Raw genomic sequence first — 16,070 nt, 5'->3', positions numbered from 1 at the left:
TAGTGCTGGCATTTTCATTGTGTGTGTGTGTGTGTGTTGTGTTATTATTATTGTTATTATCATTATTATTATTATTATTGTTTTGTTTATTTTAAAAATACTGTGAAGATGTGCCAGCAGCTCGGCGCATTTACTTGTTCGCTTCCCAGCACGCTTCAGGAAGAGGAACTGGAATTGGCCGTTGTTGTTCAATCATGGTAGCGCTGGGGAGGGGAAGGGAGGAAAGTGCCAGTAAGCAGAATTATACAAGCACTGGGCGGCTACTTAACACAGGTAACTTCATTTAGCGGTTTAACGTCGGGGGCACGGTGGTGTAATATTGTATTATGTACTGGTATTTTTAATGGTTGTCTTGCTCTCGCAGCCCCATGAGTTCACTGTGTCCATCCGTCTGTGCTACAGCCCGTCACTCAGCTGGCTAGCTCAACTGAAGCAGCACAATTTTAGAGTTGCTTAGCTAACCTCCTATCGCGCTGACTTTAAAATGATTCTCGTGTTTAATTTCCTGTTATCTCGGGGCGTTTTAGTGACGATTGCCTCGTCCTTCTGAAAACTTGACGTGTCATATGTCCACTGTTATCGTACATGTGATTAAATAATATTAATTTAGCCAAAGCTCTCACTGCACTGTCAAAAAACAAGCTAGCTATCTGGCTAATACAGTCCTAATTCTGAATGAGCCTGACTGCTAGCCTGTCTGCTTAGCTTGCTGTCGCTTAAGCTATCATTTCTCGTCGAAGGTTTCTCTTAACAGTTGCTTGATGAAACACAAAATACTGAGTGGCTGTCATATTTTGTCACCGTGTTTAAGCGACGGCTCAGCGTCTTATTTCTAGACTTTTTGCACGTTTGCTTCTGTAATATCGCACACTGTGGGAAGACAGCAGCGTCTCACACAGTTAGCTGTGTTACCCGTCTTTAGCTGGAGCTAACCTAGCTGAGCTAACCAGCTGCCTGGAGACCGACTTTGGTTTGCCAGCGTGACTGAACAGTTGCGGCTGTTCTCTGACAAGCATACAACTTGCTATGAAGTATTAACGTTTAAACAACCTCTTTAAACTTTTTTCGGAATAGTTGACGGCCGTAGCACCTCCATCTTTGAGGGCAGTTTTGTATAACTCTAAGTTAAATCCGTAACGCTAAGTTGGTGATAAATGTCACGTCGTTGTCAATGTCCGGACGAGCTGAGAAACTTCCAGAATCCACTGGACGCGGCTCGGACACGGCTGTCCACAAGTGCCCAGACCTTGTGAAAGTTGTTGCTTTGCTGTCACTTATACTGGATGAAATGGTCGTAAAGCGTTAGTTGTCCATCTACGGAGTGAATTGTAAAACATAACTGAATAAATAAAACGTTATTCCTAAAACAGGAGACTTCATTCGGTATTCATACGTTTATGCTTACACTGAGGAAATACTGCATATTTCTTTAACTGTTCAGTTCAACTGTAGTTAACATACTGAGATGTCCAGTGTGTCCTGCAGCTGGTTTCCAATTTCGCGAACACCTTCACCCTGTTTGTTGTGGAACAGTTTGTTGCTGCTCAACAATAACGGGCCGAGATATTTTCTCTGCATTGTCCCAGTTTCATATAAAAATAACAAGTGTGGTGTTAATCTTGAGTAGCGTCTGAGCCTTTTCCCCCCTCTTTACAGGCAATACGTACTGGCAAGTTTCTTGCCAACAATATTTGACAGTTCCCAAAGACAGGTCTCTTTGTTCACTTCTGACCCTCCTGTGAACCTCTGTCTGTCTTTGTTTTAGGGAACGCAAGTACGTGGACAGGCGCATAGGACTGAGTGGCGCTATTGGGATCATGGGCGAGAATGGCCCTCTCACTGAGACAGCCATGTTCTTTGACGAAGATGAAGAAGAGGTCGACAAGCTTGGCCGAGATGAGGATGACGAGGACAAAATGGCTGATTCGGACAAAGAGGGCGACCTGATACCTGAACCCTCTTCCTCCTCAGGAAGGGTGTATGACCGCACCACGGTTCTCATAGAGCAGGACCCTATCCGTCTGGATGAGGAGGGAGAGGAGGATGGCCACTGTGGGCCAGATGATGATGGCATGGCGTTTCTGGCCGATGGGGATGGAGACGAGGATGGGTCCCTGGCCTTCATGGCTGACCCAGACGGCATGTCACAGGGCTACGTGCATCACACCATCTCTCCGGACCAGATCCAGTTCATCATTAACCCTGGTTCCACCCCCATGCCCCGTAACATTGAAGGAGCCACGCTCACTCTGCACTCAGAATGCCCCGAGACCAAGCAGAGAGAGGTAAGGCCGTCAGTTTGGCAGACTACAAGAATTATGCAAAATATGTTTTTGAAGATGTTGAAGTTGTGGTACACTGACTCAGAAATGAAATAACTGGACATGAGTGCTGAAGAGAGGGAGTCTTAAAAACAAAAGAAGGGAAAATTATATAGGAAATATTTTTGTTGTAAGTCATCAGTACTTGAAAATCAGCCAGTCAATCTGAAAAATGTTCTGCTTCCACAGCTGCCTTTTATTTTATGGTTTATAAAGACTAAGGGTATGAATAGTTCACTGAACAAATCAAGCAGGCATAGGTTAATCACTACATTTCTGCTGGGTCTTAGAAAACATTTAACATTTGGTATTCTGTTGTTTTACTTTGTCTAATACTTATTCCTGTGTTATGATATATCAGCTATCATAATGGAAGTTTTGAGTGAGAAACATTTGTTTGCTGGGAGAACATCATTCCCCCTGGGCCCCTGTTTCCACGTGGTTGCATATGATAGATTTTTATCCTTACTCCTCTTGCTCTCACAGCTTGTGGTGCAATTAAACCTTTTGTCTTTGAGTCAGCGAAAATATAAAGAAGCAAAATTGCAGCTCTGTCTAGGTCTTTTTTATTAGCTACTTCTTCCTTAACAGGACCCTTTCCATTTTGAAAAAGCTCTAGCTTAATGTTTTTAGTGGTATGATAATAATCTGTCGTTTCTCTGCCTAATCATGGCTTGGCCCGGCCCTCTTGTCTTGTGGTCAACAAAAGTAATCTCTTCTTGTAATGTGATCAAAGCTTATTCTAGTCTTTGCCTGTAATATACTGGGATGAAAGACTGAAAGATTAGCATGCTTTCAAAAAATAAAAGGATGCCAAGATTTTTGCATAGGCAGGGGTAAAGAATAATAATGGTGATGTTGGTGATTATGATAAAGTAAGTAGTTAGGTCAGTGTGGTACTCACATGGTGTTCACTGTAAGAATTTTGCTAGAAGAGCATACCTTAAAGTGTATGCTTTGGGTCTCAAAGCTAACTATTATGTTGAGATTTTAGCGTATCTAATGCTATAAATGTTGCCAGGACACATCTTTATTTGCATTACAGGTACATGCAAATGAAATGCTGCATTGTGTAATGCAGCCCAGTTTTGCTCGGCCTGTCACTGTGTGGGAGGAGATGGGGTAGTGAGGTGCAACCTATTTAGAAACAAAACAAAGGTTGATACAGACAGGTTAAAACATAAAGCTGCTTTCTGAATCTCTGAAGATTGTAAGTGTTCACAGCTACAGGATTTAATTTACCAAGAAAAAAGGAGCTAAGAACACTATCTTGAGGCTATTTGAGTTATGTCTTGTAGAGAAATCTGTTTGAAGGAGCCAGTGATTGTTGACAAAATGAACTATACTTTGAGGCTTTGATTGCTTTATCTTCATTGTAAACAGTGGGGTTCTTAAGTCCTGTGGTCATGATGAAAGACATTTGCATGGAAATCAAGATGTCGCGCATAGTTTTAACTTTAACAGGAGGATACTTTGTCCTTCAAGATTTCAGTAGAAATTTTTATATGTTTTATTGTCTTCAGTGAAGGAGGTTAGCCAGGTCAGTGTAACTGTCTTTGAATGACTCTATCAGAGCAGTGTTTGGGGGCAGATGAAGATCTAAAAATAACCACCATGCTGTGTGCTTTTGTTCTCCATTTTTCATAGAGAGCTCATGGCCTGGTGTATGACACACATATACAGTTATCCCATCAAACAAGAGGATTTTCTCCATTCAAATACAAAAGGGGATTATGAAAAGTTTCTGAAAAGCTCTCTTTTTCCCACCCTTTATTGCATACTTAATAGCAGTGTAGCTTGGTGTGTGTTTGTGTGTGTGAGAAGATGGCTTTATCTAGCAACCCTGAAAGCTTTTACTGGGAGAGAGAGTCTGCTTTCTGAATGCTGAGCGTAGCAGGACGAGTGGGGCAGTGCAAAAGTGAGGCCATTTGCCACCTACTTGGCAGAGATCATGTGTGCATTCTGTTCCCCTTTAGTGACTACCTTATAGTAAAGGCACACGCAATTGTAAAAGCTTTGTTTTGTTTGGCTTCACATAATTTTCTCACTGCAGCCCAGTACCAATACCAGTGTGGCATAAACCAAAAAATAGTATAAAGCGCTGAAAGTTGGTGTATTTATTGACATGACAGATCACAAACTTATCAAGAAGTTCTGACAATAAGATAATAATTTGAGAAAACAAATATTTTGATATTTTATTATGTGTGTGTGTGTAAATTGAAGACATTTTGGTCATGTAAAAACTGCATTTACAGAAGATCAATTTCATGCTAATTAACAAATATGTAACACTGTGACAGAAAAAGCTGCTGAATGTTTAACTTTTTGAAATGGCTAAATTCTATACAGAAATTAATCATCTAAAAATACTCGTGACTAATGTTAATAGTGTAATACTGATGGCTTTCAAAGATTTTTGTAAAAGTAGTGTTGGCTTAATCTCACAAATCACTTACAGTGCAAACTGCACGTCGCAGGAAGTAATTTGGTTTGTCATTTAACTGGAATGAAGTGAAAGCGAGTGGTTACTGTCGTACCACCTTAGAATCAACATCAGCATGTTTTCTTTGCCAGTAGTCAAAGGAAACATTGTGCTTCCATGGAAAACTGGAAAATTAGAGTTGTATGTGATGTTAATGTTGTATGTGACTTTTTTTTTTTTTAATCATTCATTAAAAAAAATGCTTCCAGACGTTACTTCTTTCAACGAACCTTCAACAAAAACTTCTTTTTCATTCTCTGCTCACATAGCTATGGCACTGTAATCGAATTACAGCCCTCTTTAGTTACTCGACTCTAGTTTAGACATCACTTTAAAAATGTAAATGATAAAAGGACATTTGTAGACATTTTTTGGATGTCAAAATATCAAAAATGTTGGATAATTGTTTCAGCCTTACGACATTACACATAACATGTAATGTACAACAGCAAAGCAGAAGTCTACGTTTGGAAAACAAGCATGCTCATTGGCTCACATCAGCACACGAAAACATTCCTTAATGGTATCTGTGTGTCTTACAGGTAAAGAGGTATCAGTGCATGTTTGAAGGCTGCACGCGCACCTACAGCACGGCAGGAAACCTGCGGACTCATCAGAAAACGCACCGTGGTGAATACACCTTTGTGTGCAACCAGCAGGGCTGTGGCAAAGCCTTCCTCACTTCCTACAGCCTAAAGATCCATGTTCGAGTCCACACTAAAGAGAAGCCCTTCGAGTGTGACGTGCAGGGCTGTGAAAAGGCCTTCAACACGCTCTACAGGTGAGGCACGCTTCACGCCAGCTGCTGTTGGAGTAGGTCTACTTTAGTTGAAGATTCTCAGAGACGTTGCTTTGCAACTAACCAAAGAATAAACTATTAGTTTTACTGTTTAAAGTTTTTTCTTTCTTCAAAGTTACAATGATTTTCAACAAATGTATGGTGTGCCTTTAGTCCTTTGGAGCATACATGAGCATGGAGCATACATGAAAAGCTTCTTTTTTTGAACACCTATGCAAACCCATTGTATTTTGAATAAATTAGCTGTTGTTAAGCTCACATTTTATCCAGTTTGATTTGTTTAGAGTCTTTTAAAATAATCAATGCATTCTACCATTCCAGTTTATGCAGGCATCATTTTGTGCTTATTATCCATTGAGCAGTAGTTCAAGTGTCCTTCCACTGTTCCCTAGATAGATGATTTGCTGTGCAACAGCTGTGTGTCAAGGCTGTACATACTCCAATTAGACAGGACAGAAGAAATGACTCTCATTCTGGTGACCTCATACTGTCAGAGAGGCTCCTCATATGACATGGAGCTGAAAGCCACAGCCAGGGCTGGTGGGAGATGTGCCACCATCGACTCTGTTGGACTCTACACTGCAGCACGCTATTCTCCATTAATCTCATTGCTGTTGCCCCAGCCCAATCCTGTGTGCCCTGTCCTCTCCCTTCAAGGGATAGCCAGTAATGCAAAGCTCTGTCTTCGGAAACTTTTACCTGGTTGATCTGCCCAAAATAAGCCGAGTGACAGAACTACAAATGTATGTGTTGTAGATCATGATCATGCCTTAAAGTGCATATATCAAGAAACACATACATATTATAGATGTTCACTGAAAATGATATAAAATTTGCAGTGTGTTGTATTGCTTTATGCCTAAAAAGCTGACATTTGACTTTTTAATGCATGTGTTAATGTGGTAGAGGTGTTAATGTGGTACAGTGCATAACAGAACTATGAGCTCATTAGCTGGAGCATCCTCATACTAATTCATGGAGATGTTTCATATTGGAACACTGCACATGAAAAAGGGCCCTGGTTTATTAGAGGAACATTTTAATGTTGTAAAATAGACTTAAGTAAGGGTTCTTAAGAACTTTACATAATTAAGAAAATCTATTGCCTTACATCTGTAAATGAATTTTTATAATATAAATCATATTTTATGTCGGACATACAATAAAGAATGAATTATTTAGATGTTATCTTCATCTTCGTCATTTGGGATCATATGATCAATAAGTATTTATTTTTCAACTATTTAAGCATTTAATTTTGATATTTAAATTTTTAAAAACTAAATTTTAAAATTCTCTTGTCTCAGGCTGAAAGCACATCAGCGACTTCACACGGGGAAGACGTTTAACTGTGAATCAGAAGGATGCACAAAGTACTTTACCACACTAAGTGATTTGAGGAAGCACATTCGTACTCACACCGGGGAGAAGCCATTTCGGTGAGTTCCTTTATTTCTTTGGATTTACAGACTGGGGATCCGAGGAAGCTCTTTGAAGAGATTGACACTTCGCTCCTCTGCTGTTTGTAATTGGCTCATATCGATTTTCTTAGTTCCTTCATTGTAGTCTATTCTCTTACAACATGTCACTTACATGTTGTAAGTAAACATAGGCACATGTGTTTCTTTCCTTGACTGCTTAAGCACATTATACTAGCTGATTCTGATTCTCCTTTTCTCTCTACTTTTCCTGTACTTTCTCCCTTTATACTATATTTATTGTCTTTTGCCTTTTTACTCTCTTTAGAAAGAGAATCTTTACCTATAGTGAAATTTAAATATTTACTCATTTTTGTGTACCAGTTTGATGTTTATCTTAAGAAATGTGTTTTCTTCATCGTGTATACAACCAGTCAGCTGTGTTCCAGGAATCTTACATTTTCATCTTTTCTTCAGGTGTGATCATGATGGCTGTGGTAAGGCGTTCGCTGCTAGTCACCATCTGAAAACACATGTGCGGACACACACTGGTAAGATAGGGTTTTATCACATGCTCTTGCACTGCAAGAAGATGGAGCTACTAAGCAAATAATCAGTTTATTATTTTTTTTTTTTTAATGTATTTTTTTTTTTTTATTATTATTTATTTACCATCAGTTTGTGGCCTGTCAGCTTGTTACAGTCCTAAAATGAAGCAAAGTGTAATGTGTTATGTAGAGCATAAATGTAGAAAAATAGACTGATATGTTCACTGGTTCCCTATAATACATGCTAACACAGTAAACAATAAAAGTCTTTTTTAGTTGCATGAATGTTCATAAAAATAATGAATGTTTAATAAGTTCAGTGCCTTATATTATCTTTGTCCCTTATTTCTGACCAGGAGAGAAGCCTTTTTTCTGCCCTAGTGATGGCTGTGAGAAGACATTCAGTTCACAGTACAGTCTGAAGAGTCACATTCGGGGTCATGATAAAGGCCCACCACACACAGTTAACCTCAGCCATCCTCTGTCAGAGGTAAGTGACTTTTCTGTTCTCTTTCCTGTCTTTTAGGGATGATCTATATAATTAAAAGTCTTCAGTTAGGATTTTTAGTTTGTCTCAATCTGATGACCCTATTGTTTCAGAAGCTTGGCAACGAAAACTACATATTCCATTGCGCTGCCCTTGACACATTTTGAAACCGTTTTGGAGGGGGAAAAGTGAATATGGTGAATAAAAACTCAAAGTAATTGTCAGCCGTGCACATAGTGAAAGTACAGTTTGAGTAATTTGTAAAGTGATGGTATGCAAACATTATGGCATCCCTGGACAAGTGATGTTTTATTTATATATTTATTTATTTTTATTTTTTAATATGTACAAATTCACTACAGAACACACACTTCTGTACATTTCGTGCACATTTATTGGTCATTTGCTGAATTTTTCGTACTATCAGGAAAAAAATGTGGCATGTGCAATAGTTACTTCATGTTTTATGTTTTGTTTCTTCCACAATATCCAACACAGAAAATAAATATAAATATCCAGAAAATAAATATAAACTACCCCCTAACATTAGCAGCCTTATTTAAGTCTCTTCTATGTAGAGGATATGACTTCGTTTCACTTAGAAAATCAACACAACTTGTAATTTGATCAGAGGTAATCAAACTTATGCATACAACTGTGTGTTTGTGTATATTGCAATAAATATATCAAATCAAAGGCTGCTTCATTTTTGGATAAATATATGCATATGATGAAAAGTTTGCTGTTCCTATGTTGAATGTATCAACAGCAGTACTGGTGTGTTTCATGGATTAACTCTTTTGTTGTTAATTACAGGATGCGAATCACTCACTGTGCCTCAGTGATTTGAGCCTCATTTCCACAGATTCTGAGCTAAGGGAGAATGTCAACAATGTGAGTCATTGTAATTTATGGTACATTGTTCGTTTATAACGTAAAGACTTCAAATGAACATCGAGCAAAATAGAAGAAAAAAAGGCTCTTGGGAGTTGAGCATTTTATCAGTCATGTTGGTAAGAGCAAACAGTATAAAGCCATTTGTAATGTGGTTGAAAAATATATTTGCAAATAACTATGTCCCTCTTTTAGGGATTAACAGATCAAAATATTAGATAAATGTACTCTAGTCTTACATCTTAGAAAATATGTGAAGTTATATATAATAAATAGAACATGTGATTTTTATGTCATTGCATTAGCTTAACCATTTCCAAACATCTCTTTGAGGAAGCCCAGTATTTACAGTATCAGATTCAGCTATTCAATCCTTAATTACATGAAATTTGGTTTGCTGTTGATAAAATTTAACAGATTCATGCAATGCAATGACTGGAGTGCAGCGAGAAGTCAAACCAGTGACCTTGCTCCACATGTATTGCAAGGTCACTGTATTCTTTTAACTGAGATAATAACCTTTTTAAAACAAAACTCTTGTGCACATTTAATGTACATGTGTTTATTTGTATTAGTTCTATTATATTGCGTTTTAACTGACCAAAACAAATATGTAATGCCAAGATGAATAGTTTTAAATACTTTTATGGCTGCCTAAGACCTTGTACAGTACTACATATACATATAATTAAAAAGTATTCTCAAACTCTGGTCATTTAAATTACTTAAGACAAGCTGCTTGCTCCAGACAGCAGCATCTCTCCCAGAAACCTTTGCTTTGTGTGAACTTTTAAGTTTACCAAAATGTGTTTTGTTTATGCTGAATACCTGATTCTATTTCCCTTGGTGCTTTGTAAAATGTAAGATTTAGTCAAGGCAGATGTGCACAAATTTTGGCCATAATGTCATTGAACTGCACATTTTGTTGTTCTCCATTACTTAACACTCCTTATAATAAAAAGATTGACTTATCTATGAAAGCTGGAAGAGTAATGTTCTTTCAGTATGATAGTGTTTGATGGTGTTTATTTTCATATCATAAGTGTCACCAGTTCATTTCCCTGTTCAGTCACAGAGCTTGGAACTGAATAACGTCACTCCTGCGAGGATATTTGAGCTGATGTTCCAGAGCCCTGAAAACAGTGTCAGTCAAGATGATGCACATCCCTCCGGCAAGTACCACCCATGACTTGGTGAATAAAGTATGTTTTGCACAGCTTCCATGCGTGGCAACACTCAATCTCACCTAATTTTTCTGCACCTCCAGATAACCTAGTGGAGGCTTTTGGCTTGGAGACACCACCACAGCCAGCTGTGGCAGACACATCTGCTCTGCTTTCATACTCTCAGCTGCCTTCATCCTCCTCTTCTACTAACTCTCTCAACACCCCGGTCCTAGAGAACTCCGCTCAGGCTGGCGCATCCTCCTCTCAGGCAGGCTCTGCCAGCAACTCCACGCATACTCCTCCACAGTCGGCCACCTTTCCCTCGGTTCTCCATACCTCACTACAGACACCAGAAGTGCCCGCTCCCCCTGTACCCGGTGTTACCCAACACTTTGCGCCTGTTATGCCCCCAGCCACGGCTAACTCCCTGCTGACCTCCGCCTCTTCTGTGGTCAGCATCCCCAATCCTGCTTCAGCGACGGCCATCACCACAGCGGCAGCGGCAGGTGTAACGCAAACAGTGCCTTTAGCAGGCAACGCCAGCCTGGCACCCACATCTACCATCACCATTGCCCCCACGCAGGGTCTCCTGCAGCCCAGCCTCGTCATGTCTGACCAGAACCTGCAGTGGATCCTCAGCAGTGCTGCCAATGCACAGCAGAACCCTGAACAGCAGGTCAGATCCCACATATTATACAAAACACTCTTTCAACTTCATACCTCGAGTTGCAGTATATGTCTTATTTGAGTTTTTGGAGCATGCATAACCTACAGGCCCAAAAAGCTCTGCGGAAAAGAAGTGGGCTAGTTTATTTTTGTTTAATATGTAGAACTTTACCACTGCTGAAAAAAACCTGTGCAGTAATGCATGATATGTCCTAGTTCAGAAAGATGTACTGCTTGCACTTGTCACCTTTCAGTTTTAGCCTTTGTCATTTTGCCCTGTTGAATGACGAATGTGCCAATTTTGTGAAGCGTGTACATTTAATTAGCTTTTAGTTTTAGGAAGGGAAGTGGTGGGGATAATTCAGCAGAGAATCCCTCTATTCCCCCAAACACAGCACAGCAGAAGTTCATAGTCATTCAGCTAAGCCAATGATATTTAATTTATCATTTCTGAGCCACTCAGAGCTAAGATAATGTTAACAAAATGTGAAAGGTGAAGTTGATTTCATTTTCACGTATATGACTTCTTTCTCCAATTTACATAAGTGGTGATTGTCAAGTCCAAGCATAATGTGCCATTATGGAGCCAATAGAACACAAATGAGCAAAATTCTTAGTATGACTTTCATTTATAATAGATGAGGGATCTGAAAATAAAGATGGCTGCCAAAATTTGTACACTGTGGCCTTTTGACTTTAGTATGGTAAATAATTGTTAACAACCTGGTCAAAATGTCTAGAATACAGTGAAATTTTAGACATGACATTGCATAGTTGCTCAATGGCCTAAATAATTCAACAGTAAATACCCCCTTTAATTTAGACTCTGTTGCAGAAAGCATCAGAATTTTCATGTTTAAAAAAAAAAAAACTCCAGGGAACAATTCCATCAGACCCCACTGGAGAAGATTGGTTTCTGAATGTCATGTTTTTAGTTTTAATGTCGTGCAGTGGCAGTTTTCATATGTCTAAAAGATGAGCAGTGCACTGGCATAAGGAATATAAAAATGGGAACTGAAAGTTTCAGTCATGATAAATGAACTGCTTTGCTCATGTGTTCTATATACTTTTTTTTTTTTTTTAACTTAGGGCCCAAAAGTGGAAAAGGTCTTCTTTACAACAGCCATACCTGTAGGTGGACATTCAGGTATGATCTTTTTTTTAATCTTTGCATAGTATTATTACATTATGCTAAAAACTATTTGCATAGTTTGTCTTCGGTATGTGATGATGAAAATGTGTGCTTGAGATAGGCTGAAAGCCTCACTGTATGTGACAAGTGAGTTATTTGTTCTGCTTTAGGGAACCCTGTGCAGCAGATAGGCCTTAGTCTCCCAGTCATTATAATTAAGCAGGAGGAAGCTTGCCAGTGTCACTGTGCCTGCAGAGACTCAGCTAAAGAAAGGAGCTCCAGCCACAGTGCTGCCTCCTCACAGCAGGAGCCTACAGACACCTCTCCTCCTCCTCCTCCTCCTCCACCACCACCACCCCCACCACCATCACCACCACCTCCAGAAACATCACAGTGCTGTTCCTCCAAGATGAACCCTACTCTTCCCCAGGCACAGATCCAGCCTGGAAATCCCTCTGCCTCGACTCAGACATTCCACAGTGAGGCTATAACTTCCAACACTCCCACAGACAGCCTGGCCAATGTGGATGTGGTAGACCTCCTCAGTCCTGAAACCACAGCCAAGATTGAGGCTCTACTCATGGTCGCTGATGACTTCTCCATTGGTGAAGGTAGCAGTGATGCCACTACCTAAAGAAAGTTAAGGATCACCACTTCTCTCCCTGATTTGAGTTTTAACTATCTCTTTATACCTTATGCAGTTTTGATCTGATGCATAAGAACATGCTCTATAAACCAGGGGATCAGACTTCTCAGAGTAAGAATCTATCTAGGATCAGCTTGGCTCTTGCATATTCTTTTAGATCAAACATTGGGAGTTAATCCTAGATGCTTAATACATGTGAGCCTTCAGCTAGGATTTTAGTCACGGTGCATTCTGATTAATTTCAGTATGTGCTTTGTGCATACTCTGACAATGAAATTTCCCCACTGAAAACAATACATTTGTAGGTAGTCATTTGTTTGGAGTTATTTCACCTTTTGCACTGTATCACAACAGTCCTTCCTGGCACCCTTATGATGTGTTAATGGTCTGTTCAGATCACCTTAACAATCCTAATGACCTGGCAGTCAAATGGCCGATATCAGGGAAAGTGAGATGCGACTAAACAAACATGGACCGTAAAACATGCAAAGCATAGTAAAACAGACATGTACTAACTCAGCTTTTACAAAAAAGCAATATTGTAAATCTTAAATATTCAAAAGAATAAAACATTTTGTCAGTGTGAATCAGACTATTTAGTACTGAGCAGAGTAGGAGGTTTTAAAAGGTACAGGACTTAAAGCACTGAGGGCTTTTGAACAGAACAAAATATTATAGACCTTAACCAAGCTTAATGAGATTTGTCAGCCACTCACACTAAAGTGAAAATTTTAGGTTGTGAAAGTGTGAGCAAACTTAATTGGCATATGCAGCACTTTGAATGGAAAAATTAAGTCCTTTTGGTTAATAGTCATTCAAGCCCAGCACATGCTGTAAGTTATGAATAGTATATTATTTTACGTAATTTATTAGAAAAGACTACAGTAGCCCAAGAAATGTGATGCTAATGTAATCTTGAAGCAGTTTCTGTCAGCAGAAAGAAATGACAAATTGCTTGCCTTTAAAATGTAACTGATAGGTATGTTTGGTTGGCTGCCTGTAACTAGTATTTAATTTTTTATGTATTAATTTATTGAAATACTTAATTTCTCTTATTAGATCAATGCAGTACACATTTTCCATAACCTAGTCTTTTTTCACCTAAACATGGTGGACCAATATATTTTCTTTTTCTTTGTATATTTTCAGTGGAGTCAAATTGTATAACATTATACTTTTCTTGCCTTTGGGGTACACGTCAGGCGTGTTAATGGTTTTGGAGTTACCCAGCCTGTCCCTGCTTTTATTGTTACTGAGTTGATTTGAGCCTTTATTTTTCTTTTTCTTTTTTCTTTAGACCCATGTAAGTCTCACTGTTGTGGCTTGCTCAGGGATATAGAAAATCAAAGCGGAGGTATACATGTCTGTGCTGTCCCTGAAATGACATAAAAATGAACATCAGTACTGTAGAAGTGTGGTCTCTTGCATCAAACCTGCCTGTGCATCAACCAAGCCAAGGTTTAGAAAACATAACTGGTTAACTTGCCTGCACCCATAAGCCCCACCACCATGTTTATACACCACTGCTGTACGGAGACGTTTTAAGGAATGGATTATAATGTAAATATAATGTAGTACATTTGAAATTAGAAGTGTTTAAGCCCTTAGATTGTATTTGTATTTTTGTATAGAACTATGGGGGGCGATCACACTTTGGGTTTGAAATGGAGGACATGACCACTGCACTGCCCTTTTTCTTTGCAACCCATTTGTCAGCAAATTGCAATGCAGTATTCTTTTTTTTTTTCCTTTTTTAGACCTTAGTCTACATGTGTTGTGCACTATGACATGCAAGAGTTTACTGTAATCTCCCCAGTATCACCTGCAGAACAAAACAGCCTTACAGTTTTGAGGTGGAGTGCTTCATTTTCATTGAAGGTTTTTCCATGTTTGAGTCACCACAAAACTTCATGGTCCTCACTAACATTTGATGAAATGCTTATTATAACATGACATACAGGAAGAGTAAATTGCAGATTTTTTTCTGCTTTTCTAGCCAGTGCCAAGAAATGTTATTTTTTCATAGAAAAAAAGTCACATTGGTCGTAATGCTAGTTCTGATATGTCTGCCCATTCTCACGTTTGCAGTCTGTTATTGTTAAGCTACAGTTCACAGTGTGTATGTTGAACACATTTGGGCGCATTCTAGGTAAACTAATTAAGATTTCTGTAGTACACTGAAAATCCACAGCTGTTGACACCAGCTAAACATTCTGCATGTTGTGCCATGTCCATTGCCTTTTTAGGAAAGATGTGGTATTTGGGGAAAAATTACTTAAGACAAGCTGCTTGCTCCAGACAGCAGCATCTCTCCCAGAAACCTTTGCTTTGTGTGAACTCTGTTTACAAAAAATGTGTTTTGTTTATGCTGAATACCCCATTCTGTTTCCCTTGGTGCTTTGTAAAATGCAGGATTTAGTCAAGGCAGATGCGCACTAATTTTGGCCATAATATCAGTTTATAGAATGATCTATGCAAAAAGAAAACTCCCCCCCCCCCCCCCCCCCCACATATTTCAGACCACAACACTCAATCTTTAGCTCCCTTTGTGAACCCTTTGCTTCAGTATTTAGTCACTGTTATGCAAGTTACCACTTGTTCAAAGAAACTGATTAAGAGTCTAATTGCAATGAATATTCAGCATGGACTACAAAAGGTAGTTTCTAAAGGAGGCTTAAAGTAGACAGTCACTAGTTGTTATTTTTATGGTTTAGTTTTGTTGATTTAATAATGACTGACTGTGTTGTATTTTATTATGCAGATGGGCATTGTAATCTTTTAATATTTGTCTTTCCGCAAATGGTGTGTGGTACCCCAGACATCACTATTAATGCATGTCAACCAACAAGCAGATCTCAAGTTTCTAAGTTGACATAATTCTGTTGTAAGAATTGTCACTGAGTTTTTTGGATTAAGTTTACCTTTTGGTTTAAGATTAGTTTGTACATACAATATCACTTTTCCACAATAGAGTGCAATGAAATGATGAATCACAAAAATAGCTTGTCATTTATCCTAAATTGTGATTTAACTGCATTTGTGAGATCAGTTTAAGAAGTTGTCTCAGATGAGTATGAATTGGTCCTTCTGGGCTGCATTTAAAATAAACTGCTGAGTTTATCTTTCATTTGTCAAGTCAACCAACTGAATCATCCACTGGTTCTTCCTTTTTTTTTTTTTTAATAAATAAGTCCAGCTTTCTCAGACAGATAACTCAGTGGGACATTTATTCAGAAGTTCTCGCTGAAGCAGAACACAGTAGCATGCTATGGGTTGTGCAAATCAGAGCAAAAGTGCAAAGGGTTATCAGATGGGGAAATGCTTCCAAAAGAGTGCTTTTGATACCCAAAGTGTGAGGACAAAATATAAAGGATCTGTATTTTTAAGGAATGTATAATGTGAATTCTCATATGCTTGTTTTGTATAAAGTATTATGTATTATGGCAAAGTAATAACTTTTTGAATTGAATTAAGCAATATAATATCAGCGAAATCAGACCGACTCGTC

The 16,070-nt window shown here is 38.8% G+C and overlaps 1 protein-coding gene across 1 annotated transcript; it reads left to right on the top strand.

Moving 5' to 3' along the window:
• Nucleotides 1–159: 159 nt before the first annotated feature.
• On the top strand, nt 160–16,055 carry mtf1 (metal-regulatory transcription factor 1). Its single transcript, XM_017708240.2, has 11 exons — nt 160–273; nt 1,766–2,285; nt 5,349–5,587; nt 6,913–7,044; nt 7,501–7,574; nt 7,928–8,061; nt 8,875–8,952; nt 10,022–10,124; nt 10,220–10,794; nt 11,874–11,931; nt 12,087–16,055. The coding sequence occupies exons 2-11, from the start codon at nt 1,818–1,820 to the stop codon at nt 12,548–12,550; spliced, it is 2,325 nt and encodes a 774-aa protein (XP_017563729.2). The 5' UTR covers nt 160–273; nt 1,766–1,817; the 3' UTR covers nt 12,551–16,055.
• The last annotated feature ends 15 nt before the right edge of the window (nt 16,056–16,070 follow it).

The sequence above is a fragment of the Pygocentrus nattereri genome, chromosome 3 (genome assembly GCF_015220715.1).
Source record: "Pygocentrus nattereri isolate fPygNat1 chromosome 3, fPygNat1.pri, whole genome shotgun sequence".
Classification (NCBI taxonomy): domain Eukaryota; kingdom Metazoa; phylum Chordata; class Actinopteri; order Characiformes; family Serrasalmidae; genus Pygocentrus; species Pygocentrus nattereri.
The sequence above is the reverse complement of the archived record's forward strand: the minus strand, read 5'-3'. Positions and strand labels throughout refer to the sequence as shown.

Coding starts and splice junctions, on each gene's coding strand:
- mtf1 (XM_017708240.2), top strand. CDS start 1,818: ATGGGCGAGAATGGCCCTCTCACTGAGACAGCCATGTTCTTTGACGAA. Junction 5,588..6,912: donor GCCTTCAACACGCTCTACAG/GTGAGGCACGCT, acceptor CTCTTGTCTCAG/GCTGAAAGCACATCAGCGAC. Junction 7,045..7,500: donor ACCGGGGAGAAGCCATTTCG/GTGAGTTCCTTT, acceptor TCTTTTCTTCAG/GTGTGATCATGATGGCTGTG.